At 38.5% G+C, this 27,889-nt stretch overlaps 1 protein-coding gene across 12 annotated transcripts in view; it reads left to right on the forward strand.

Moving 5' to 3' along the window:
• The window catches only part of R3HDM2 (R3H domain containing 2), a 125,623-nt gene that overhangs the window by 59,882 nt on the left and 37,852 nt on the right, over nt 1-27,889 (forward strand). For 11 of the 12 annotated variants that reach the window (XM_072972541.1, XM_072972544.1, XM_072972546.1 and 8 more), the window contains exons 3-4: nt 23,166-23,364; nt 27,819-27,860. In XM_072972541.1, coding sequence (XP_072828642.1) covers nt 23,191-23,364; nt 27,819-27,860 — 216 coding nt within the window. In that variant the 5' untranslated portion in view covers nt 23,166-23,190. Of the gene's footprint in view, nt 1-10,387; nt 10,535-23,165; nt 23,365-27,818; nt 27,861-27,889 lie in introns of those variants that run through there. The other variant, XM_072972543.1, reaches the window with a different exon arrangement.

A 27,889-nucleotide genomic window follows, 5' to 3' on the forward strand; every position in this document is an offset into this window, starting at 1 on the left:
CAACTTGGGGACGTTTTTGGTTATTATCTCAACAAAAATTTTCTCAGGTCCTTTCTCTCTTCTCTTTCTGAGACCCCTATAATGTGAATATTAGAGCGCAGTATGTTGTCCCAGAGTTCTCTTACACTATCCTCATTAGTTTTTATTCTTTTTTCTGTTCTGAGTAGTGATTTCCACTAATCTGTCTTCTAGCTCACTGATCCGTTCTTCTGCCTCATTTAGTTTGTTCTTGGTTCCTTCTAGTGTATTGTTCATTTCAGTGATTTTATTCAACTCTGTTTCGGTATTTATATTTTTCAACTCTGCTAAAAACTTCACTCTGTGCATCTATACTCCTCTTGAGTTCTCTGAACATCTTGGCTATCATTACTTTAAACTCTTTTTCAGATAAATTACCTATCTCCTCATCACTTATTTCTTCTGGGATTTTATCTTGTGCCTTGGCCTGGGAGATACTCCTTTGCTGCCTCATATCGCCTATCTTTCTATATGTTTGTGGATTCCTTCCATAGGCTTTGGGATTATTGTTTCCTTATTTCTGGTATCTGCCCCTGGTGGATGAGGATGGACCAGAGGCTTATGCAGGTTTCCTGGCAGGAGGAGCCGGTGCCTGCCCACTGCTGGGTGAAGCTTGGTCTTGGACCTCTGGTGGGTAGGGCTATGTCTAGAGGCCTTTGTGGCTCAGGAAGTCTGCTGATGGGGTGGGGGGGGGCTGTGTTCCCACCCTGCAGTGTTGTTTGGCCTGAGGCTTCCCTACAGGATGTTGGGTGGGGCTAGGTCTTGGTGCTAATGATCCAATCAAGACGTCAGCCTCCAGGAAAGCTCATGTAGATGAACACTCCTAGAATGTCTGCCACCAGCTTTTATGTCCCCTGGGTGAGCCGCAGCCACCCCCCACGTCCCCAGGAGACCCTCCAAATCCAGCAGGCAGGTCTGGCCCAGGTTCCTATGAGATCACTACCTCTGCCCTTGGACCTGGTACATATGAGTTTCCGTATGCTTCTCAAGCGAGTAGAGTCTCCATTTCCCCCAGTCCCATGATGCTCCCAGAGCCAAGACCCCCCTGGCCTTCAAAACCAGATGTCCTGGGGTCTCCTTCTCTTCCCAATGCCAGGACCCAAGCTGGGGAGCCTGACATGGGGCTTCGAGCACTCACTCCTGTGGGAGGGCCTCTGCAACTTAACAAATCTTCAGCTTGTGGCTCACCCACCCAATTATATCGCAAGCATGCCCCTCCTACCATCCTGCTGTGGTTCCCTCTTTATGTTTCCAGTTGCAGAAGGTCTTTTTTGCTAGGTTCCAGTCTGTTTTTGATGGTTGTTTAGCGTTCAGTTGTGGTTTCATTGTAGTCATGAGGAGAGGCAAGCTTGTGGTCCTATCACTCTGCCATCTTGACCACAACTCCCATTAATTCTTAAAATATGTCGTCACAGTCCTTCTCCCCTCTTTCTGGGACACTGATGCCCCAAATACTAGATTTTTGGTATTGTCCTGCAGGTCCTTGATAATCTGTTCTTTTTTCCCTCCTAATCTTTTTTCTCTTTGTTATTCAGATTTGTCATTGATTAAATTTGATATTTCTATTGAAATTTGATCTGTCTTCAGATTCACTGACTCTTCTGTTATTTCTGTTCTGCTATTGAACCCATCAAGTGAGTGTTTATGTTTTTGTTGCTGTATTTTTTAATTCTAAAATTTCCATTTAGTTCTTCCTTATGTCCTCTTTCTTTCCTGAGACATTCTTTCTGTTTGTTTCAGGAGTCTTTTCCCTATATTGTTGGAGAATTTTATATAATAGCTGCTTAAATAGGTTAGTTAAAATAGATAGATAATTTCAATATCTGTGTCAACTCCATGTTTTATCTATTCGTCTCTTTGTCTATTCAGATTGAGATTATCTTGGTTCTTTATATGCTAAGTAATCTTGGATTATATACTGAAAAATTTTAATATTATATTAGAAGGGATCTGGGTCTTGTTTAAATGTCGTGATGAGTGTTGACTTTTATTTTAACAGACTTTTTGACCTTGTTGAATTCAGCTTACAAAATCTGTCAAGTCTTCAGTGGATGGTGATTCCAAAATCATTTTAATTTCTAAGCTTTTACAGTGCTATTTAGATCTGCTTTGCATGTGCAGTATCCGTTAACTCATATGGGACTTGGCTAGTGGCTATTATAATTCAAGTTCACCTTATTGTTAGGAGATACATGCTGAATTATTTTAGATGTGAAAGGTCATTATGAGAACATCAGATAGTTCTGAAAAAAAATTTATGCACACAGATACATACATGTAGTAAATCTGTATGTGAATCTAGGTGACTATTATACTATTTTTTGCAAATTCTCTGTGTTAGAAAAAATATATATAGGTCAAAAACATGGCATTCCTCTCCTTAAAAACTCCCAGTGGCCTCTCATCTCCCTAAGTGTGAAAAAGCCAGATTCCTTTCATTGGTTTGTTTTGCCCTTCAGGGGTAGTCTTCACACTCCATAATGACTTCTCACCTCACTCAGAGTAAAAGCCAGAATTTTTTCTTTTCCTTCTAATCTATATGACCCTTGATTTATTTATTTCATATTCCTAGAGCTTATCCTAGTTTTTGACCTATAGTAGGAGCACAAAGACACAACAAATACATGTTTGAATGAATGACTAGTTGTATCTTTGCAACAGGTTTTATTGTTTTCCTTAGGATGTCTGAACCCCACCTGTATGTTGTTTTGTGTTATTGCAGACCCTGCACCACCTATGATGTCTTTTACTTGCTATAGCAATAGAGATTATTACTACCTTTCCTTAGGCTTTTAAAAATTAGGACCTGAAAGTCATTTCTAATCTTCTGTCCCAGAGCCATGCTTACTTTAAAGAACCATTACTCTTTTCTTGATGTCCTTTGTACCACTTGCTTTATTTTAATATGTTTTTCTTTATCCCCATCCGTATGCTATATTCTTATTCTTTCTCATCAGTCCTATCAGTAAGGTACCTTCATGGTTTCCTCATTACCCCATTTTATAGCCAAAGTCTTCTCTCCATCCTTTTGGGGGCAGATATAAGAGGAGGAACAGATAGCTACTAGTGTCCCATGTTGCCTACCTTCTTCCCTGAAATGAAAAATGATTTATTAAATATAGCTTGCTGGAAGTACAACATTTTTCACGGAACTAGAACAAATAATCCTAAAATTTATATGGAATCACAAAAGATTCAGAATTGCCAAAGCAGTACTGTGAAAAAGAGAAGCTGGAGGAATAACCCTCCCACACTTCAGACAATACTACAGAGCTACAGTAATCAAAACAGTGTGATATTGGCACAAAAACAGACATATGGATCAGTGGAATAGAATAGAGAGCCCAGAAATAAACTGACACATGTACAGTTAATTGATCTTTGACAAAGGAGGCAAGACCCTACAATGGAGAAAAGACAGTCTCTTGAGCAAGTGGTGTTGGGAAAACTGGGCAGCTGCATGTAAATCAGCGAAGTTAGAACACTCCCTCACACCACACACAAAAATTAACTCAAAATGGCCTTAAGACTTAGACATAAGACAAGATACTATATGCCTCCTAAATGAGAACATGGGCAAAACATTTTCTGAAATAAATCTTAACAATGTTCTAGGACAGTCTACCCAGGCAATAGAAATAAAAGCAAAAATAAACAAATGGGACCTAATTAAATGTATACGCTTTTGCACAGCAAAGGAGACCATAAACAAAACAAAAAGCCTACGGAATGGAAGAAGATACTTGCAAATGATGCAACTGGCAAGGGCTTAATTCAAGAATATACAAACAGCTCATACAACTTAATAACAGAAAAACAAACAATCCAATCCAAAAATGGGCAGAAGACCTAAACAAGCAATTCTCCAGTGAAGACATACAAATGGCCAATAGGCACATGTAAAAATGCTCCGTATTGCTAGTTATAAGAGAATTGCAGATCAGAACTACAATGAGGTATCACCTCACACCAGTCAGAATGGCCATCTTTAAAAAGTCCACAAATGATAAATGCTGCAGAGGGTGTAGAGAAAAAAGTAACCCTTCTACACTGTTGGTGGGAATGTAGTTTGATGCAGCCAGTATGGAGATTGCTCAAAAAACTAAAAATAGAGTTACCATATGATCGATCCAGCAGTTCCACTCCTGGCCATATATCAGGAGGGAACTATAATTCGAAAAGATACAATGTTCACAGCAGCACTATTTACAGTAGCCAAGACACGGAAACAACTTAAATGTCCATTGACAGATGACTGGATAAAGAAGTTGTGGTACATATATACTATGGAATACTACCCAGTCATAAAAAAGAATAAAATAATACCATTTGCAACAATGTGGATGAACCCAAAGATTGTCATTCTAAGTGAAGTAAGCCAGAAGGAGAAAGAAAAATGCCATGTGATATTACTCATATGTGGAATCTTTAAAAAAAGACATAAATGAACTTATTTACAAAATAGAAACAGATTCACAGACATAGAGAACAAATTTATGGTTACCAGGGGGAAAGGGGGTGGGAAGGGGTAAATTGGGAGTTCGAGATTTGCAGATACTAACTACTATATATAAAATAGATAAACAACAAGTTTATACTCTGTAACACAGGAAACTATGTTCAGTATCTTATAGTAACCTATAATGAAAAAGAATATGAAAAGTAATGTATGTATCTATATGTATGACTGAAACATTATTCTGTACACTAGATATTGATGCAACATTGTAAACTGACTATACTTCAATTTTAAAAAATAAATTAATTTAAAAAATTAAAAAATAAAAAAGGTAATTGAAAAGCAAAAATCAAGCAAGCAAGCTTGCTGGAAAGAAAATTCTCTGTAACTAGATTTGGCCTTAGTTTCCAAAGTCCAGCCCAGTGGCTTTTTAGGCAAAGACCACTTCTCTGGCCTCAGTTATTTTGCAGGTGAGAAAAAGGCAAAGTAAATTTAAAAAGGAACTTGTAATTAAATACTCATCCCCGATTTGTTATTCTTCTCTGATAAAACTCTATTTTGGCTTCTCAGCATATGTAGCAGAAAGGACCTGGTGCTGTGCCTTTAAAAACTATCCTCAGAGCAGTGTGGAGGCAGGCATCTCACTGAAGTACTTGAATGAGAGTGAGAAGAAGAGGTGGGAGGGGTGCTCTTGCAGCCTCTGTGTGTGTGTGTGTGTGTGTGTGTGTGTGTGTGTGTGTGTGTGTATGTGTGTGTGTGTCTGCATGCTTGTGCGCGCGCGCCTGTAACTGTGACTGTTGGCAGAGCTCTAGGTGACATCCCTCTCAACAGCTGGGCCGTGGTCTGCTTCAGAGCTGCTTGTCAGAGCAATTAGCTTGCTAGAGACGCTGCCGCAAGGATCAGTAGCGTTTCATTCAAGGGTGAAGGGGGTGGGAGGGGACTGTGGGCAGTGGGGGGGACGAGGCACAGGTTTCCCAGGAGGAATTTCTTCCGGCAAAATTCCGACAGAACAGAATCTTACAATGAGGTCTCCATTAATAGTGTGAGCTCGCTGTTGGTTTAAGTGCAGATCCATCTGGGGTGAGTTTTGGATAATTTTCTTTCTTTATATAAAAGTCCTTGAACTCCACAGACTGGGTAGGGAAGAAGCTAGAAAGATAGATGTCTTTTATACCAATGTAACTATATAAAACACACTAGGAAATTAGATAATTTTCAGGTGTTAAGTTTGTGAGGCTTTTGTGGGTATTTCTGTTTGTTTCTTATCTTTAAAACATTATTAAAAATTAGGTTTGCTAAAACTTTTCCTGTAGTCAAATTCTACCTCTTCTGTGCCTATTTCAAGCAATGCTTCATTCAGATTTAGCTTATGAGGATAGTGGTGATTTCTGTTCTCTTTGGTGATGCTGTTGACGCACATTGCAGGAAGCAGGGAATCCCCTATAAATATCCTTCACTGTGTCATTCTACAGCTGTCCACACCCTGTTGGTGAATATGTCTTTCTGTCCTATGTCTTTACATAACTGTCCTCTAGTCTTCAACTGTGATAAGAAACATGTCGCTTTTGCTGTGTCTAGGAGGCTTTTTTGATTATTCATATCTTAGGAGGAATTTGTTCAACCTTTTTCATGAAACATGCCTTTTGATGTGTTGAGATTGTCTTAAGAATTTCCTGCGTGTTTACTTGCCTTTTATTTTGGATTGCTTGCTTGTTTCCTATAATTGGTTTGTTTTTGTTTGGTGGCCTTGGATTCTAAAGAGTGCAGAGATGGGATTCCCTCTACCTCCAGTGACGTAGTGATTTTGTTTGCAGTCTTTTTCTTCTAAGAGGGAGGAGGCAGAGAAAAGGAAGATGAAAAATCCATCTGAAGCGGTGCGTTCTCCCATCTATGCCTTGATGGTAACTGGCTACCACTGAACAGAGCTGAAGCCAAAGTGGGATGTTGTTAATGATAGGGATGCTATTTTATTTGTTTCCTTTTAAAATAGGCTGAGGCCAAAGTCAGGATTGCTGAAGCAGATTGCTTGAATTAACCCTGTATGTCCTGCTGCTAATGAATTTTATTTAATTGCTTTTTCTAAATATGAGATAAAAGGGGGCTTATAAACAAGTTTCTGGAACCTAGCATCCATGAGTAATTCTAGGTTGGGTTTTGGAATTAAAAAATTTTCTGCCCTGAGAAACAGAGCAGGTGCTGTTTCTCAGATTTCAAAAATAGGTGGTTATATAAAATTCCTGCCACTGTAGTTAGAGTAAAACTCTCATTTTGAATGTATGGAGCTAAAACAAAGCTTTAGGAAGAAATTGTTATACTCTTAGTTGTGAACCTAACTTACCTTTTTTTGTATTAAGTGTTTGGGCTTCCAGTTCCTTTTTATGCAACTCCATTTTAATAACACTGATCTCTGGAGGGCTGCCTGCAGAGGCCAGTGTGAAAAATTCAGTAGACTAGAGCCTAGGAATATTTTTTTTAACATTTTTTTAATTGAGTTATAGTCATTTTACAATGTTGTGTCAGAAGCTAAGAATATTTTAAGTTTGTCCATGGATGTGTTTAGATCACATATGTCAAAAAGTGCCTTTAAGAACTTGCTGGTTTATTTTCTATCCTGATATTCTTTTCTGTTTTATGCTTTCATTTATTGTAAGTTCTGTGTGTGAAGGGAAAAAAGTAATATCTGCTTTTTAGCTTACGTTATGCAGTCCTATCTTTATGGTAGTTCAATTTTATTAATATTTATTACAGCCATAAATATTTCAAACTAACAAAATTCTAGTTTTATTTGGAAAGAAGTTGGGGGAAGAAAAAGAAAGACAATCCTAGGGTAAACCAAGAGCATTCTGGAAGAATAAACTATTTAGAAGCTTGCCAGAGACTGGAGATGTAAGGGTTAAGAGAAATTCCACTGCATCCTTGCATTTAGATATTGCAGCAAATATGTGGGTAATTTCTTGCTAGCTTTTCAGGAAACCCCTGTGGTGGACAACCCTCATTAATTGTTGCTGGGAGACTGCTCTGACGTCACTGGGAGCAGTTCCCCCGTCTGCAACTAGGACAGGAATAGCCTTTGAGGGGGAAGAAAACTGCTGTGAAGTTAAAAGATGATGGTTTTGTTAACTTGGTTTTCCTTCCATTTGGGAGTGGGTTGGGTAGAACTAAAGTCTTTCTTAAATGTTTCACTCATTAGCAATAGAAAAATTACTAAGAGATCTTTTAATTTCAACTGACAATACCTTCTTTTTAAATCTTTGTTTTCTAACCATCAAGGTTTTAGAAAAGGTCAAGGAAAGAAAAGCTGTTGAAAGCTGTTGGAGAATTAAAATTTGTTTCTTTTTATCCTTCCTTTTTTCACTTTTTTTTTTTAAGGAGAAGGAAGAGATTAAAAATGTTTTTTACAAAAGGTGTTTAGCATCACTTTATTTGGGATAATTAAAAATGTGATATATGTGGGAAGAGCTTTCTGGCAAAATTGATAGGGACTTTTTCTGTTCCTAAAAGTTACCATAAGTACTTCTCTCCAATATTCTCCTCTCCTAGCCCACCCACACCCACTGTTATATAGCCTGTTAGGAGCTTCTTTTTTGGGAAAGTATACATAGTAGCTAAATCCCTGGACTCTGGATTTAGGCTGCCCGAGTTAAAAATCCCAGCTATGCCAATTGCTGGTTCTGTGACCTCGGACAAATTACTTAACCTCTTTATTTCTTGTATGTAAAATATATGAAATGATTATGATTATAGCATTCACCTGCTAGGGTTGTTCTGAGGATTAAAAGAGTTAATACATGTAAAGCTTTTAAAATTGTTCCTGGTCATCTTAAAGGCTTACTTAGCATTAGCCATTATTATTAATATTTAGAAATTAAACAGGAATATACCATTTATATCTTCAGATCACCTGTAATTTTTGAGGAAGCTAAAAGAGATGTTTAAATCATATAGGCTGTTGAGTTTTTAAAATGGATATAAGTATTATCTAAATATTTAAGCTTAAAATTGACACTATTGATCCTCTTCGGAAGTATCTTTTCTAATTTGATGCTTATAGACCAAATTACAAACGCCTTCCCTCAGATTAACTGCTCTGTTTTTCTTTTTTTGGCCATCATTGATTTTTTGACTTCTATAGGTGATGGTTGGTTGGGTTTTTTTGTTTTGTTTTGTTTTGCTTTACTTTTTACTTTCTTCCATTGGTTCTGATCTACTTTAAGAACTTTAGGACACTTGCCTTTGGTGTCTACCTCAAACTTCGTATCCTCTACTTTTCTCTGAATTGATGTGGTGGTGTTTCCTCCATATATTTGTGAGTGTATAAGATTAATATGAGGGCCTATGTATCAAGACTCCTTAAATTCACTAGCTTAAAAAAATCTAGAATCTTTAATGAACCAAGTGCCAAGTCACAAATATGAAAATATCCAATTTCTCCATGACCCTTTACCTTTTAATTTCATATTAAAGACTTGAGTGTTACTCTTTTGTGGTTTTTGAGACTTCCCCTTTAAGATTGCTCTCTAAACTACCACAGTGCACTGGTAAGAGCTGGTAATGTGTGTAACAATAATAGCAAAGAAAATACCCCCTTGTATAAAGTTTTATTCTTTCCTCCCTATTAATTTTCTGAGGCCAGTGAGTTTTAAGAAGCACAGGGTACATATCTTTTCCAGTGGAATACATAGGGAAGGAGAGTTAATATTATTAAAAAGGAGGACATGAATTGAAGAAAAATAAAAAGCAAGCACTGCCCAGGTGAATGCCCTTAAAATCCAGGCACTACCATGGGATACGCTAAGTGGAAATTATACGTTGCTGGGGGAATAGTTGAGAAACACTAATTAGATAGTGTGACTGGTCTTGCTTTTATTAACTGGAGTGAACTAGGGGGAAATTTTTATCTCTAAAACTCTTGAACATACTTATTTTAGGAAGTTGATGAGAAATGTGAATAAAGATACTCATCACAAAATTATTTTATTATAAAGAATTAACAGCTTCCTAAATATCCAGTAAGAGGGAAATGGTTAAATTGTGGTGTATGTATGTAGTAGAATATTACATAGCTATTAACATAACTTTGTTAAAAGTAATTGATAATGGGGGAGACGGTCACAGTTCTAGTAATAGAAAAAAGCATGTTATAAAATGTTTTATATAATGTAAATTACATGAATACTACTAGATATGGAGACATATCCAAATGGATACAAATTCCATACAAATATGGAAACAAAGTTTAGAAAAGCATATCTCAAAACATTCCTGTTACTAATCTCAGTTATCTCTGAGTTACAGATTATGAATGATTTTTCTTTTCTGCTTATATGTGTTTTCTATAAATACAAAGAAGCCTATATAGTACTTTTCTAATAAAATCCTTACTGTTAGTATCTGAAAGTAAAATTTCAGAATGTGTTAAAGTGAAGATAGATGATGTCATGTAAATTCCTACACACAGTGTTGGGAGTACAGTAAATGCTTAATAAATGACTGCCGCATACTGAGGAAGATCGCCTCCTATGATTAGCGTCCTTTCCATACTGGGAGGCAACATCACTGAGAAAATATCCTCTTTATGCAACTTCTTGTCCTTCTGAGGTCAGTGAAGATGTTGTCCTTCTATATGTACTGGCCCAGCATATTTAAAAAAAAAAACCAAAAGGTTGTAGGGCCAGAGTGAAATGTTTTGTTGTTCTCTTATGAAGGTGTACAGGAAACCAGTGTAGAGAGAGGCCCAGTAGTGGTTTTCTTTGCAGTGACTTTTTCAAATTTTTTTAGCTTTGATGTAATTTATGAGTCCTGCTACAAGTCGCTTTTACCCCCTTTTCTGGGTTTTCTCCTTAAGAATTCTTAGAAAATTTGAAACAGAAGAGGTTTTCTCTGTTCTAGGAATTTCTGGACTTCTGTTTATTACTTCTCATATTAGTCTGCCCTTATGAGCTCCTTGGAACTTGGTGCGAGATGTAGACGTCCACCTACTTTGGACTTACTTGGGAACCGAGATGTGCATACAAGAAACTACTTTCAGCGTGTGAGAAACATACTGGAAATACACATGTCAGTAGCTGTTTTTACTGGGCAGTAATATCAGATATTCCTGTTTATTCTTTATAATCACTGTAGTTCTTAGTATGTGACTTGTACAATAAATACATGTTTAGTAAATAGTCATAGAAGAAATGACTATAGTCTCTTAATACCATGACTTTTGTGCCTAAGACCATTTTTTCTTCTATAATGCACAATAATATATACTTAATACTATTGAAATAGACACCTAAAAATTATCGAAGTGGTAATTTTTATGTGTTTACTACTGTTAAAACAAAACAGCACAATAATGTGATCCAGATGAAAATGTACAGCTTCCAAGCTAATTTTGACCCTGATATCTCAGATTATGTCTACTGCTTAGTATTCACTTACCACTATGTGCCAGAAGATGGGGACCAAAGTTGCTTGTTGCAGCCAGAGATACTCATCAGTTATTGGCAAAAAGCATGTGAGGAAAGGAGACTACCTTGTAACACATCAGGTGGATTTTAGAATGCTAATGAGCACCACTGGGGAGAAGGACGGGTTTTTTTGGTGTAGTCTCCTTATCTACTTTTTAATTATCTTGTTTCCTCTTTGCTTCAAGGAGATCTACAGCTGAAGGGGAAGGAATGGGCATGTGGAATGTGATGAGCCAATGTATTACAGTAGTTGCCCCTTATCCACAGGGGATATGTTCCAAGACCCCCCAGTATCTACTGCAACCTGGATAGTACCAAACCCTGTACTATACTTTTTCTTACGCATACATACCTATGATAAAGCTTAACTTATAAATTGGGCACATTAAGAGATTGACAGCAATAACTGATATTAAAATAGAACAATTAGAATATTGTAATAAAAGTTTTGTGAATATGGTCTCTCTAAAAATATCTTCTTGTACAAATTTAAAGCCTTTTTTTCTCTCAACTAAGCACTTATGCATAGTGGCTATAACTTTTTAATTTTAAGGTGCAACAGCAAAATTAGGACAGATTTCTTTTTCCTTCACAATTTCACAGAAGATTCATTCTTAACAACCTTAGCATATGATTTTTTTCCCTTTCCTTATTAAGTTGAGAACTTTCTTTCACCTTTTTACTTAAAGGAAGACTTTACGGCTTCTCTTTGGCATATCCATATTGGCCAGCATCACTACTTGCACTTTGGGCCCATTTTAAAGCAAAATAAGGCTTACTTGAACACAAGCACTTTCAATATCTGTTAACCAGAAGCTACAAAGTAATTAACAGGCAAGATACGGTGGACAGAAGGATGATGCCTTTCCTAGGTGGGACTGAGTAGAATGGCACGAGATTTTATTATGCTATTCATAATAGCGTGCAATTTGAGACTTAAGTATTGCTTATTTCTGGAAATTTCCATTTAATATTTTTGAACCACAGTTGACCATGGGTAAGTGAAACCATGAAAAGCAAAAAGGGGGTGGGGGGAACTGCTGTATTTCCTTTAGACATAGCAATTTTTTCTCTAAGCATAGTGGAGGGTGGTGGGGGAGAGGAGTGTAGAAAAGAGGACAGACATCATAGAATTACAGGAACTGTATGAGCTGACTGGTTTGAGAATATTGAGAATAAGAGCCTGAGGTCTGCGAGTTTTGATTATCATGTCAACATTTCAAAGAAAGTTATGGGAAATTTACAAAGGTTAGCAGTCTTAAAATGTTTAGCTTTCTCTGTATATTGTGGCATGGGAAGCTTCAGTGTTGGAATTTCATATGGGCAGCATTTTCCTTACATTAATCCCACAATTTATCCTAGTGATACTTTTTCACAGTTCAAGAATTCCTGAATTTCTCCTTTGAAATTAAATAAGGGAAGTTCTCTGGAGTTTTGGGGATCCCTTGTTATTTGCATGGATTCATTGTCATTGCTCTTCACTCCCCCCTCCCCCAATATTCATCTTTAGTATATCAGAATGGCAGCATTTCTTATTTGTCTGAAGAGATTATTCTTTGACAGTATTTGCAGCAGTTTCTGTGGAAAATGCTTTATTTAAGAAGAGAGAGAGAGAAGGAGGAGGAGAGAAGGCAAGGGGAATCTCATCTTGTAGCTCTTAGTGATAGAGCCTGTTGCCATGGAGTCTTGGATCAGATTGGCTGACCCAGGGGCCAATGAGCAGTTAGAACATAAATACATCATCATTTAACCTTGCAGAATTCATTTACTCAGTGATATATGACATTAATACTGTAACTGTATATAGAGCTGTGAAGTAAAATATTTCAAGAATGGTATAAGGTAGTTTTCTCTTCTCTTTGAAAATTTGTTGTTTAATATAAACAATGTAATAATATATTATCTTCTTACTTTGATTTGATTGGGAAAAGATATGGTGGGAAATACCTATCACCTGTGTTTGAATTGAGCTGCTGCTGCAGTCATTTGGGCTTATGCCAAGTCTAAGTCAAACTCTGGCTGTCTAGACCAGAGGAGATTTGTCTTTATATCTGAAGCTGCCTTGCTTATTTTGGTAGCTTTAGAGCTGAGTCAGACATTGGCTGCTTTTTCCTTCCTTGTTTTTCCATCTTTCCCTTCCACTTCAATATGGTAGTCCCTGTCAGTGTTATATTTGCACACCATTTGATCTGGACTTAGAGGATTAGCTGGGAGTAGCTTCTGAGTTCTCTGTCTTCACTTCTCTAGCTTGTTCATATTTATTGCCATACATCTGGGAGATTTCACTTAACTCAGTGTTAGTTCCTTGTCATAGCAGATCATGACATGTATCTCTCCTGTACCTTATTGCTTTAGAGACTGAGAATGATTCATTCATACAAAGAAAATTCCCCTTCTAGATCATGTAAGTGAAAAAAGTCAAGAGTGTTTTGTTTTTCTTCTTACATTTTATGTTAGGGATACTTGAGAAATCATGGTAGATCTTATTCTCTTCTTGTCCAGTGTTTCCATGCTTGGCTGTTTACAGGTTTGAAGGATTGACAGAAACCTCTAGAGGTCCATGAGTTTGTTCCCCTTCTTTGAACTATTCGAGTCTCTATGAGTGAGATGTGAGCTTCTCATTATACCATCACCTTCTGTCTCAGAGGAATAAAACCAAACTTCAGGTTTATCTGTTAAGCAAAGAAGAGCAAAGTCTGTTTGGTATCTGATTGAGTAACTTTTTGTTAGGGATGCCTTAGAAAAATAGGATAGAAAGTATTTGGGGGTTTGTAATATTAGTTATTGTGACCAGAAAGAGGCTCCCAGAGATGGTCAATTTTTTCAGGTCTTTATTCAGATACCATCTCTGGATAAAGACCTGAAAAGACTGAGCAAACAAGCCATGCTGTTATCTGGGAGAAGACCATTCGAGGCAGAAGGAAGGAACAGTAAAAGCAATTACCCTAAAGTGGTTTTAGGGCATAGGAGGAGCCAGTGTGATTGGAACTGCATACACTGGGGAAATAGTAAGAGATGGGGTAAAAAAAAATAAGTAGAGAGAGAGAGAAGAGAGAGAGAGAGATGGGGTCAGAAGGCAAACTTGTCAGATTATTTAAGGTCATATAAGTCATTTTAAGAACTTTAGCTTTTGCTCTGAGTGAGGTGGAGAACCATTGAAGCGTTTTGAGCAAAGGCATAACATGATCTGAAAATGTTTTTACACAACTACTCTGCCTGCTATGTTTAGAAAATACTTAAGGGAAGCAAGATTGGAAGCAAGAGACCAGTTAGAAGGCTATCAGACAAGAGAGATGGCGGCTTAGACCAGGGTAGTAGCAGTGGAAGTGTAGGGAGTCATCAGATTTTGGTTATATTTTCAAATTAGAGTAAACAGGATTTGCTCCCTGATCATTTTGGTCTTCAGTTTACTCTTCTATAAAAGGAGAATGATAATATCTACTTGTAAAGTGTCTAGCTCTGTGTACACAATAAAGTGATCAATGATAAACATTCTAGAAGTGAGGCCTCCTTGGGATCTGAGCCATCAAACACTGTGTGGTCTTTAAACACCTGACCAGTCATCATGGCTAATGTGTCTGAAGGAACCAACCACTCTTCAGTGATTTCTCTCTTGCCTTAGGCCTATGCTTAGAGCTGTATCAAACATTGGACTTCTTCCTTTTGAAAGAAGCATTTACCTAAATTGACTTTTTAAAAGCATTTCTTAAAATACCAAAATACCAAGAAAAATAGGAACTCAAGTACTGAAGGGGTAAATAGAATTCTTATCTTTTTTTTTTCTTGCAATCTTTTATTGTCTGATTCTCATTAAAATAGGCAAGAATCTCACTTGCACAGAGTAATGTGGGTTCAGTACTGATTGGGAAAGGGGTGTACCCAGGATGCCAATTCTGAGTGGAAATGTGTTTGTTTGTAAGAGAAAAACAGTGCTGATTTTCTGAACATGAGAGAAAAATACACTTCTGTCTTGTCTAAGATACTAACAATACTGAACAGCCTAGAAAAGGGGTCTCCGACTATCTTTCCCTTCTTACTGTGGAATAGGATTAGGAGGAACTAATGTTTACTTGAGCATCTGCTGTGTGCAGGCACATTACATTTGTTATCTCGTGATTTTCCAGTGACCCTGTCAGATGTGTATCATGTCTAATCTTACAGCTGAGGAGGCCAAGGCTTAGTTACATGATGAATAAGTTGTGGAAACATTAGTCTTATAACCAAATTCTTGTCAAACTACAAAGTCCATAAACTTATCCACTGTAACATGCTTGCTGCCTCTTACACTCTGGAGATGGAATGTTCTTTGTTTTGATGATATAGCCCATCCTTCAGTAATGCTCAGCCTTTTCCTTGCAGCAGAGGTAGCATTAGGGCACAAGGGTGATGCTTGTATATCCTCCATAAAAGTACCAACTTTCCCTTATTTTACCTCTTCACTCCCAAATATATACAAACTCCAGATTGTTGCTACTGGATTCCTTGCTTATAGGAGCTGAGGACTGTTCCCACCATTATTATTATTATTTAGAGTGCATGTATGTGCTTTTAATATATATATACAGCAAAATTTAAATAGTGTCTTAAACAAGATAGAAGTGTATTTTTCTCTCACATTCAGGAAATCCAGAGGTAGCCAGTCCAGTCCAGGGCAGGTCTAGTCAATGACCCAGGTTTCTTGTTGCCCCACTGTCTATGGTTTTCAATCCTAGTATCATCTCACAGAACCAGATGGTTGCTAAAGTGCCAGCCTTTACTTCTACATTCATGGCAGCAAGAATTAGGGATAAGTAGAGAAGGGCCATCCACTTCCTGCAAGGTTACTTCATAGAAGTTGTATTTACTACTTGTATTAGTTTCCTAGGATTGCTGTAATAAAACACCACAAACTGGGTGGCATAAACAACAGAAATTTATTTTCTCACAGTTCTGGAGGCTAGAAGTTCCAAGATCAAGATGTCAGCAGGCTGTATTTTTCCCAAAGCCTCTCCCCTGGATTTCCTAATGCCCTTGTTTTCACTGTGTCCTCACGTGGTCTCATCTGTGTGCCCACATATCTCTGGTATATCTTTGTGTGTCTCAGTTTGCTTGTCTTATAAAGGTATCAGTCAGATTAGGCCTCGTTTTAATTGAATCACCTCTTTAAAGGTGCTGTCTCCAAATATACTCACATTCTGAAGTTCTAGGTGGTGAGGCTTAGGGCTTCAACATTTGAATTTTGAGGGGACACAGTTCAACATATAACACTACTTCTCTTCACTTCCCATGGGCTAGAACCTAGTCACATACTCATTTTTAGCTACAGTGAAGGTTCAGATGTGTGTAGCTTTCTCACAGGCAGCCATGTGCCCAGCTAAAAATCAAGAGTTGTGCTGAGGAAGAGGTGACTGGATATTGGGGAATAAATAGCAGGCTCTCCTTTGCAATAGAGGCTTAAGGAATAATGATTCATAAAGGTTTCCAGTTCCTTCATATGAAATTAGATTGTTCTTATCTTACTTCTCTGGCCAGACTCACATTCAGTTTTAGATTTTGAAAGATTTCTTTTAATACTAAATTGTTGGCTTAGATTTCCTCCCCCCAAAACAGGTGAGGCCTCCAATAAAGGCTTAGCCATATGGCATTTAAGTTACAATAGAAAGCATCTTGAAATGCCATAAACAGTAGGGGAATTGTGATTTTTAAAAGCAGTTTCCCAGAATGTCTTGTCTGGGTTGAGTTGGGAGCAATTTTGCCAGGGCGTGGGAAAAGGCGGTGTGAACTTTTAAGGTCCTTTCCATCCCTAAGATTCTGTGATACTTCCTCGTGGCATTACTATGATAAAGTGGCATTACTATGATAAAGTGGCATTACTATGATAAAGCTAAAGAAATGCAAGCAGCAGAGGTGCTCGTTGTTTGAGCACTGCTGCCCTTCATTTGAAAGAGAAGGAAATTTGATTTGTTCTGTTTCGCTCAAGGAAGTAAAATGGGTATTTTTGGCCTAGAATGTAGAGAAACTGATAGAAACTGTAATGAAGCCCAGCTGACACTTCAGTCCATTGATCAAAGCACCTGTAGTCCTTATTTCAGGACAAGTACAGCCATAAGAGATACTGAGCAAAGAAAGAGGGCACACATCCAGAACATTTTAATTTTGTTTCTCTCTTTACTTTGCCCAAGGAATTGCTCTGGACGTCAGCCAACTCCTGTGGCCTTCCTTACACACCAGTGAATTCTTTTGCTTGCATTTATAGAGCAGAATGATTTTCTCATGCTTCTCTGATTTAGAAAATTGGCACAATTATTATTATTGTTGTTATTTTTCTTGGCCTAGTGCTAGTGAAACCTATGACAGTTGACTTCTGAAATCCTTCAAGGACTTGGTGACCATCACATAACTATAGCTTTAAATGTTACATAAGTACTTTACACTCCATTTCCTCCATATTCTGCTTTCTCTCTTGAAGAGAAGAGAGTGTTGGACCCATATCTCTCACAACTCGTAGGGCCTTCTTTCCTGTTCTTCTCCCAAGGGCAATTAGTTGACTCATTTACTTTTTCAGGCATGCAGTTATCATAAAGTTTTTGTTTTCTGTCCTGTTTTGGGCACTATAGTGGAAAGAACATGGGATTTGGGGATCAAGAATACCTGGGTTTGAATCTGGCTCCCTGTACAGACTGTATGGTGCTGAATAATGGATTTTATTTGTAAAATGGAGGTATTTTATACCTTGAGAAGACCAAATAAGATACTCTATATGAACTATAAAAAATCTAAAGTCATGAGGGGTGACCCAGATTAAGGGAAAAATGGGAGAGTTTACAAGCCTAATTTTTGGTCCCCAAAATATATCTCCCGCTGACACTCTCTGAAGAGAAGCCTCGGATCTAGGCACCCCTCCCATCCCGTATTTCACGTCCCAGAACTCTCCTAAATATCTACCTTGGGACACGTAGAACTCTGGCTTTGGGGTCAGCCTTGTATTAACTTAGGAGAGTTACTTAATTCCTCTGAGCTTTGGTTTCTTCATCTGAGAAAATGCCCTAACAAAGAGTTTTGTGAGTATTAAAATAATGAATAGAAACAATAATCAAAGTCATAGAAAGAATGCAGATTTTAGCATCAGCACTAGAGTTTGGGCCTGCTTCTGTCATTTAGTAGTGGTGTGACTTTGGGCACATTCTTCCACTACTCTTGGTGGGTGTGAGTTGAAGTGCATAAAGCAGCAGGTTCATAATCATGCTCAGTAACCACTAATGCTTTTTCTTTTTCTCCTAACTCCAGTGTCTGAGAGTGTAAGAATTGGCTTGCCATCCTGAGCACCTAGACAGTTTTGTTTTGTTTTCAGCCTGTCATTTTAACCCTATGGATGTTTTGTCCCCACTGTATTGACTCCTAAGGGGATTTTTTTCTGTATGTGTGTGTGTTTAAGTAACATACAATAAAATGCACAAATCTTAATCAGTTAATAAGTTTTGACAGTTGTATACACCCATGTAACCGCTACCCCAAACAAAATAGAATATTTCCATCACTCCTAAAGGATCCCTTTTGTCTCTTTTCAATCTTTTACCCCCAAACCTTAAGCAACCACTTTCTAATTTAAACCACTGTAGGTTAGTTTTGCCCGTTTTTGAATTTCATATAAATGGACTTAATATAGTACATGATTTTTGGGAAGGAGATCACTTTCTTCTACTTACCATACAGTTTTGAGATCCATCCATGTTTTTGTGTACGTCAGCATATATCCAGCATGGTCCCATCATGTCTCACTGGTGATAACTGAATCACTAGTTTCTTCTCAAACAAATCACAGAAAGGAAACAGAATTACCAGTGTTGGCCTAACTAATAAAGAGTCACCTCCTAGGGCTCAAGAATAGATCCTCTTACTTGATCTTGTGTCCTCAGGGGAAAGCAGACACCAAAAGTTCAGTCTTTAATTGTTGACTAGTATTCTATTATACGAATATACCACAGTTTATCCATTCTCCTGAGGCCCTAGATTTTAAATATTTTCTTAATATGAGTATCAATTTAGGAGTAATTTACTCTTGACATATAAATTAGAAAAGGACTGGAAAGTTTACAGGGATTTCACCACAGGGTAAGTCAGAATTTTTAGCCTCTAGCTATTGTCTTCTTGCTTGTGTTCTCTCTACTTGGCCATGGATGAAAAGAGAGAAAATGAAACTACCCTACTGTCTCTGGGTGTCCCCTGCATAATATATTCTTTTTGGTACAATGCCTAGAAAGTTGTTTATAGCGTTGATGGAAGGATATATAGTCTCACTGTGCGCTGGAAGGTACTTACCTTGGCAGTCAAAAAATGTATAGGGAATATGCAGTATTCTCCCTGAAAAAATTGCCAGATCTTGGCTCCCAGTCATCCTCCCCTGTATCATCCTATTTCCTCACTCCCTCTCTTTGCCCTCTGCTCTCACAGTCCCCTCTGCGCAGCTTTAAGGCACTGATTATCCTCAGGAGACACTCTGCCTTAAAATTGTGCTTTTTGCCCAGATGAAAGGTACAATGTGCACAGGTAGGTTGGAGGGAAGCACACATCTAGGCTCTCCCGGGAGCTTCTTGTCTTGCTTTGTTCTAGTCAAGTTACGTATGAAATAGTTTGTTTTTTCTTCTCCCACCAAAAAATTCCTGAATCCTTAATTTCCTCTCTATATTGTACTAAGTAAACCATCCAGAGTGGAAATTACTTCTCTGCCTTTTAACCCTCATCTGCTGGCTTTATTCTTGTTCCTTAAACTATTTTTTCCCTCCTAATAAATTGTCTTGTCCGTTGGCTACAACTTTTGTCTTTGTTTGGGCCCAGAAAAAATAGTTTCCAGGAATTATTATGCCCCGAGAATAAGGAGAGGCTTCTGCATTAGATTGCAGGGCTGGAAATGACTGTAGTTAAAGGTCATTTTAGAGAACAAAAGAGAGCCTTAGCTCAAGAAATACAGTTTTGAGCTCCATATATCTCCTGATAGATCTTGACTCTAGAATAGTAATACTCTGACCTGTCATTACTGGCTTAATCTCTCTGCTCCACCACTTTCCATCTGTTGGCAGGTTGTTGCAGTCCAGGCTTCATCTGCACAAAAGACTGCCTTCAGCAGATAACCATTTTTCTAGTGGCCATTTTTTTTTTTTTCCCTAAACGCAATGGGAAGCTTCTCTTTAAAGCCACCCACCCAGCAAGGTCTCTTGTGTCTTACTGGTGATGATCGAGTCTCTTGCCCCTTCCTAACCCAGTCACAAAAAGGAAACAGAATTACCACGATTAGTCTAGTTAATTAAGATCCACCTCCTAGGGCTCGGGGATAGGATTACCTTCCTTCTCTTATCACGTGTCCTCAGCCACACCAAAAGAAAATCTGGACAAGACTGAATGTGGGAGCAAGGGGAGCTCTGGATGGGCAGCTGGTGAGGTGCACTGCTGTGCTTTTCCCTTGACTGCTGCTTCCTTTTTCCTCAGAGGAAGAACTGCTTTGTTTTATACAGCCCTTTAAGAGGCCAGTAGTCTCAGTGGAAATGACTGTCAAAATTCTTAAAAGTGAGGGCATTAGTCACTGTTTGTTTTATGGATGCCTTAAAGAACCTAAGGCTCACGTTTTCCTGTTTCCCAGTGAATGAAGGAAACCATGTGGCTCCCTACAACTTAAGTTGGAATATGTGACCACATTCCACAGGTGGCTGTTACAAAAGATCATGTTTTGTTTAGTTGTTTTTTTTATTAGTGCTTTGGCTGAGTAACAGTGCTTGGGTACCATGAAGTTAGTCTAGGTGTCCAGATAGTTGAGCCTCTTCTGACTTACATATGAAGAGGGGCTGCAAAGTTGTCATTCTGATTTGACAAATTATCTATTTGGTAATTGAGGCCCATCCTGGAAAAAGCAACAACCAGCTGCTTTATATTTTTCTATATCATCTCTCTTTTTTTATTGAGATATAATTGAATATAGCTCTGTATAAGTTCTGCTTAATGATTTGACATACATATATTGTGAAATGGTTACTGCAATAAGTTTAGTTAACATCCATTTCCTCATATAGTTACAAAAAATTTTTTTTCTTGTGATGAGAACTTCTGGATTTACTCTCTTAGCGACTTTCAAATACACCATACATACAGCGTTGTTAACTATAGTCATCACATAATGTATTTCATCTCCAGAACTTACTTACCTTATAACTGGAAGTTTGTAGCTTTTGACCACCTTTATCCAATACCTTTACTCTCCTCCCTTCACTTTCTCTCTTTGACAGAGTGATCTAAGGCTATTTAAGCCTGAAAAAGAAAAATATAGAAGGTCTATCATATGGTAAAAGAAGTAAATTTAATTTTGTGTGACTCTAAGGCAGAGTAAGGATCAAGACTGAAACAGCTCATAGCTTATTATAGGAAGCAACTATATAACAGGTAAGACTATTAAAGGGATAGTGAGATGATCCTGCCCTAGGAGTTCTCCAGGAGAGGCATGCAGGCCCCTCTCAGAACTTACAGAAAGGAGTTCTTCTTTGAGGGGGATAGAGGAGATTCCATGAGGTTGTGTCTAAGAACTCTTCCATTTCAGATCTTTATTGACGTTTCACAGCCAAGATGTATAGAAAAGGCACGTACTGAGTTTCACTGTCCTTCAAGCTGAAGAGAACGAAGGCTTGATCTACCCGTAGTGAAGAAAAACCAATATATGTGTGTATGTAGTTCCCATGTACAGCTAATGGCCCGTAGAGCTCTGTAGGTTATAGCTCTTTATAGAAGCCTCTAAGTACTGAATCAATTAATTTTTAAAAACCAGCCATTTTCTTTTGTAGTCAGTTTCTTCCAGTAATTCTCATCTTTAAATTCAGCTGTATGACTATGATTGTATGAATGACTCTCTGGCCTTTTGAAGGGAATTTATCTAGTCCTATGCGAGGTAAGTGTATGCCAGTATGAGGTTACCCATGCTTCTCAAGAGCATTTTGGGTCTTATCCTCTAAACTGATTTGAAGGAGGAAAAAAATATCTGGTATGACAGTTTTCTTGAAGGATTGTTTATCTTGGTTTCTAGGGTCACATGGAATAGACATGACATCTGGGAGGGTTTCCAGTCTTATCTTTTTAAAGAAAGGAAAGAAATATTCACAATTCAAGTACAGTTTATAATCCACGTGAGGAGAAACCTCTACAAGCCATTGTTGAAGCTAAGCGTGTTTGACTTCAACAGTGGTTGAGGACATGAACTTCTGTAAGGAGCGTTAATTTCTGTTTCTGAGTGTGTGCTTGAATTAGTGTGTTGACTTCGTTACAGCATTTCCCAGGTAGCAATAGCAAATGATAAAGAGCTAGTCACCCTGACACCACAAATCTCTGCGTCTTTGGGAAGCACTAGAGCGACTGAACCCAGACAATGAGTAGCAAAGGAGAAATTCTCTCTTCCCCCAGGGAGAAACCCAGTCTTTCGAAGGACAGATGACAAAGTTCTCTTCTTGCCTTTTCAGCTTGCTTTAAGATAAAGGAAAGAATTTAAGATTCTGTAACCGTTATCTGATTTTGCTGCTTTTTGATGGGGGAGACACTTGAAGCTGGTAACAATGTTGTGGTTTGTAGTAGCTCTGAAAGTTCTCCCTTGGGAAAGGAGAGTGATCCTCTCTGGTATTGAATAGAGCTTTATATTTTCCTTCTTTCTGAAGAGAGTCTCCTGAGTTAACTCTGTGGAGTGCTCAAGCTGAAAATGTGAGCAAACTTCTGTAGGGAACAAGGGAGGGCAAATAAAGCGACAAGGGGACTCATACTACATTGCTTTAGAACTGAATCATGGTGAATCTCAACATAATTATGCTGAGTAAACTGATAATGTATGATGTAAAATTCTAGAAAATACAGACTAATCTGTAGTGACAACAGATCAATGGTTGGCTAGGGCTGGTAGAGAGGAGGCGGAAGGGCTTACCAAGGCGCAGGAGGAAACTTTTGGAGGTCATGAATGTGCTGTCTTGATTGTGGTGATGTTTCCCAGGTGTATGCATGCTTCATAATTCATTTAACTGTACATTTTAAATGTATGCAGTTTATATCTATTTTACTTCAGTAAAGCTTTTTGTGAAAAAAAATTAGTGAAATTAATCTAGGGGCAGCATTTGTCAAAAGATGCCTCTACTGAGCTCCAGGGAAGCTGTTGCAGATGTTGCTGTGAGGGGCAAGTCCTGCAGACGGGTGAGTTTGGACGCACTCCTTCTGTAATGCATCTGATGTTTCTTCAGGAGTCCATAGAGGCTGCTGCGTTCTATGAAGAAGATGTCTAGCAGTAACACTACTCAAGAGACGCTGGAAATAATGAAAGAATCAGAAAAAAAACTGGTGGAAGAATCTGTAAACAAAAACAAGTTTATATCTAAGGCTCCAAGCAAGGAAGAAACTGAGAAAGAGAGTGAAGATACCAGTTTGCGTCAGGAGACACAGGTAAGGATTAAAAGTGCATCATACGCACACTCCTTCTGCCTGAGTAGAACTGTCACTACAGGGGCATTGGGCATCTCTGGGAAGTCAGTCACGTACACAAATGTGTGATTCTCCCTAAAAACCCAACTTCAGCTCTCAGGAAATATCTCCTTCCCTTTCTGTCAGAGTCCACATGATGTCTAAAGAAAACAGAATGAACTCCCTAATCCGTTTGGATCTGAGTTACACTGGTTCTTGCTACATTTTGATATTTTTTTAACTATCAAAAAATAAACTGTATACAAAGACATATTCGAACAGTGGCAGCTAGAGAACAAAATATTTCAGAGCATTGTCTGATTTTAATTCATCTTTTTATGTAGTTGCTGTCTTAATCTTGATTGTATATGGCTTACACAATAAACTCTTAAAACTAGATTTGCCTTGCTTTATACACAGTGTTAAATTCTTATCCTGGTTGTGTTAAAGCAGTCAGCATTTTCTGGGTCAGAAATAGTCTCTGAACTTGCCACTTGGTAAATGTAAGTAAGAAGAATTTTACTCGTTGGTTGCCATGTTGTTTTCCATCCAAATTCGTACTGCAGTGCAGGTAGGATGGCAGCAGAGGGCCAGCCCAGCTTCTTGCAGGGCTCTTCTCTGATGCCCAGCCAGCCTGGATCTGAGCCTCCTCTCGCCTACCTGTTCCAGTTCTCTTCCCTGTGGTCACTACTAGTTTGCTGTTTCCCAAGCCCAAATTATATGAATCCTTTTCTTCCTGCCCAGGGGTGAGACTGATCTTTATTATAATACACCTAGGAGATAGACTGCTAATTGTAGTTAAGTTAGTTTAAAGAGTAATAGCAGTAACATTTTGGAGGGTCTGGAAACTTGAGGCATGATTCTTTTTGACAATTCAATTCACCTAGGCCTTGTCGTCCTTAACGATTAAGACAGCAGCTATAACATAAAGGGATAAAGTAAAATCAGACAACTCCCTGGAATATTTTGTTCTCTAGCTGCCTACTTTTCTGCTATTTCCCTCTTACCGTCAGCCAGATCTCTGTCCTGGCTGCTTTTCTTTGTTATCTTTTGCATGTGAGTTGTCATTCCACATACCCCCCCACCCATCCTTCCAGAGTTTGTGGAGACAGTCTGCCACTGTTCCAGCTATACTTCTGGCCTCCACTATACCCAGCAATGCATTTTAAATCCTCAGGACAGATACGTGTTGAATGTTTAATTATGTGCTGTCATGTTATATGGAAGATGATAATTAAATGAACTTTGGGATCCAAGTTACTCTATTCTCAGGAGACTATTTTAAGTGGTGTTCTGAACTCCTGTTGCATATACTTCTTGAAGATAGGCAGAAAAGAAAGGATGACTATAGGTTTTATATGCCTTATGGATACTCACTTGGTTTAAGAATATCTTCACCTGGATATACAAAAAGGTTGTGTGGGAGACTGGGAGGGGAGCCAGCCTCCCCTCTGACTCCTTTTGCTGCTGCCAGAGCAGGTGGAGCTGCTGCTGCCATCTACTGGAGCTCCTGCTGCTTCTTCAACATCTCCATTCTTTTTGGCCACCGTTCAGAAGCTCTCTCCCTTCTACAAATGTGCGCCTTCAATAGCACTAAAAGTTCTGCTCTTTCTCCTGCCTTCCCCAACTCACACCTTGGAAGTCTCCCCAAGAATCTTTCTGACGCTGTCAAGGGAGTGCCTGTTAGGAACTAGAGCTAGAAAGGTTGAGGAAAAGGGAATTCGATTACTATACTGTGTGAGATATATTCTTAGAATCAGCAGTTGTAACTCAGACCATCTTTTGCATGGAAACAGTGCTGTAAAAGACAGGTTCTGAGATTTAGTTCAGAGTGGGCAAACCCTGACAACACATACTGAACTTAGATGTGTCCTTTAAATAACCAGCTGGGGTATGGCCTCCTGGCTAGCCTTTCTGCCTTTATACTTGTAATCCCTTCTGATTCACCTACCATACTGCTTTAGAAAGATGGTTATGAAATAAAGATCTGACTGTGTTAATTCTCTTCAAACTTTTTGTGTGTCTCATTGCCTTAGGCTAAGAACCCACATTTGTCAGCATGGCATATTATAACCTAGTCCCTTGCCTGCCATCCATCTACCTCTGGCATCCTGTGCTTCAGCATTAACTGATTCCCTGGTCCCTGTTATAAATAGGTCCCTGTTATAAAATGTTTGGGGAAAGCATGCTTTTGTTCGTACTTTCTCTGCCTAGAATGCCCTCCTTGGTATTCTTTCCCTGACCTCCTCCAGCCCCCAAAGCCCCCCTGCCAACGTTTGTCTAGTACCTATTTATCCTTCAAAACTCAATCCAGATGTGTCTTTCTCCAGGGAGCCTTCCTTGACAACCTTACATTGCAGTCTATATTGTGTAACTCTTTGATTAATGTCTGTCTCCTTCACAGAATGATAAGCTCAGGATTAGGTCAGTTCAGGCTCACCACTGTATCTCTTTGGTCTTGTAGGCACCCAGTATTTGTGATCACATAAGTTTGTGAACTTCTAGGTCTGAGTTAGACACTTGAGTTCCTGTAGCATTCCATGAGTACCTCTGTAGTGCACTAAATGTACTGTGTTGTAATTGTCTATTTGTCTGGCTTCTCCAACAGGATTATGAGTTCCTTTTTGACAAGGTTTGTGTCTTTTATCTCTGTGTCCTCCAGTAGTTAGCATGGTGCCTAATACATATTAGGCTTTCAATATGTGTTTGACTATTAAATGAAAACTGCATTCTGGGAAATAAGCAGACATACGTTGCTTGTAGGGTTATAAATTGGTATAACTTTTTGAAGTGTAATTTGGCAATATTTTATAAAATTTTAAATTGGACTCCAGATATACCATATTTATAGATATATTCAATATATAATGATATATTCAATGTGACTGAAGCATTGTTTATACTTACAAAAGATCAGAAACACCCTAAATGGTACAGTGTAAGGGACTGGTAAAATAAGTTATGGTGTGGCCACACGATGCAATATTATGCAGCTGTTAAGAAAAACAGTATCTCTTCTGAAGAATGATATTTGTGGGAAAAAACTTTAAAAGCAAACTTCAGAGCAATGTTTGCAATATACTTCTATTTGGTTTTTTTTAAAAAAATGTGTGTTCACATTTACTATAAGCTTATAGATGCTTAAAAGATCTCTGGAAAGATTACGAGAAATCCAATACTAGTTGATCCTTAGGAGAGATCCAGGTAGCTGGGGAGCAGTTGTGAAAGGACACTTACTACTCTATATACTATCCTTGTAACTCTTGAATGTTTGTGTCTTTTGTGTGTTACTACTTATTTGAAAAAATGGTGACAAATGCTGCTTCATATTCCTGAACTATGACTCTTCCCTTACTGTAACTGATCTTACCACTGACCAGATCCATCATTTCTTACTCTTTCATCCATCTTTGCAGTTCTCAGTTTTGTATGGTAGCAGTGTTGTTTGGTAATCAATGAAGAGAGCAAAGGAAAGAGAAATCCCACCTACCCAGGACCATGCTGGTTCTCTGCCTCTGTCTTGTTTCCTTTCCTCCACCCACCAGCCTCAGTTTTCTCCACACCCCAGTGGCAGTGAGTTCTATTGCAGACATCTTAGAAGCCCTAAGTGCCACCCGTAGCCCTACCCAGCCTCTTCCCCAAAGCCCCCATTTTGACTTCTCAGCTATTCAGAAATCTTACCATTAATCAGTCATTCTTCCCCTCGTCCCACCTCAGCCTCTCATTCATCTTCCTCAGCTTCTACCCTACTCCTTACCCACTGTCCTTCCCTTTGCTCTGGAGGTCTTGTCCATATCCTTCATGCTCCCTTCTTTTTATCCTGTCCTGTCTTATATCCCTGACCCAGACAGGCTGTAAAAGCCACCACCAGAAGCTTAGAATTGGAAGAATTCTCATATTCAGGAGGTAGGCAGTTGGCAAGAAGAGCCTTCATTCCATTTTGCAGCCATGGGGTCAGGTCTTCTGAGTATCTTAAGTTAGTACTCTGAATGCATTGCTCTATAAAGACGTTATTTTAAGCGATGGTCAGAGGCCATATTTCATATCCATTATGAGCTAAAGGAGCTCCTTTGAGCAAGCCTGGGGGAAAAAATCACTCTGTCATGTTATTTCCAGAAGCATCCTAATCAGGAGAGGATCTGTGGCTTATCCAAAAGTAATTTTTATTAATCTGTGAAATAAGCCAACCAGTCAGTATCTTCCTATTCTTTATTTTCATGGTGAGTGATGATTTGTCTGTAGATGGTCTGTGGTCCCTTCCACATTACAGTTGCTAGAGTAGTAGCACAGGGGACAACCATAACAAAAGAATCTTATCGTAGTTTGGCTGTTGTAATGGTTTTACAGTTCGTGCTTTTTCTCTTTAAACTTGTATTGCTTTTAACTTAAGTGTTGATTTCTCCCACCTTTAATATTGTCTAATCCCCTTCTGACAGAGGCGGACATCCAACCATGGTCATGCCAGGAAAAGAGCCAAGGTGAGAGCCCTTTCTCTATAGCTTATTTT

Source organism: Vicugna pacos, chromosome 12 (assembly GCF_048564905.1).
Source record: "Vicugna pacos chromosome 12, VicPac4, whole genome shotgun sequence".
Lineage (NCBI taxonomy): Eukaryota > Metazoa > Chordata > Mammalia > Artiodactyla > Camelidae > Vicugna > Vicugna pacos.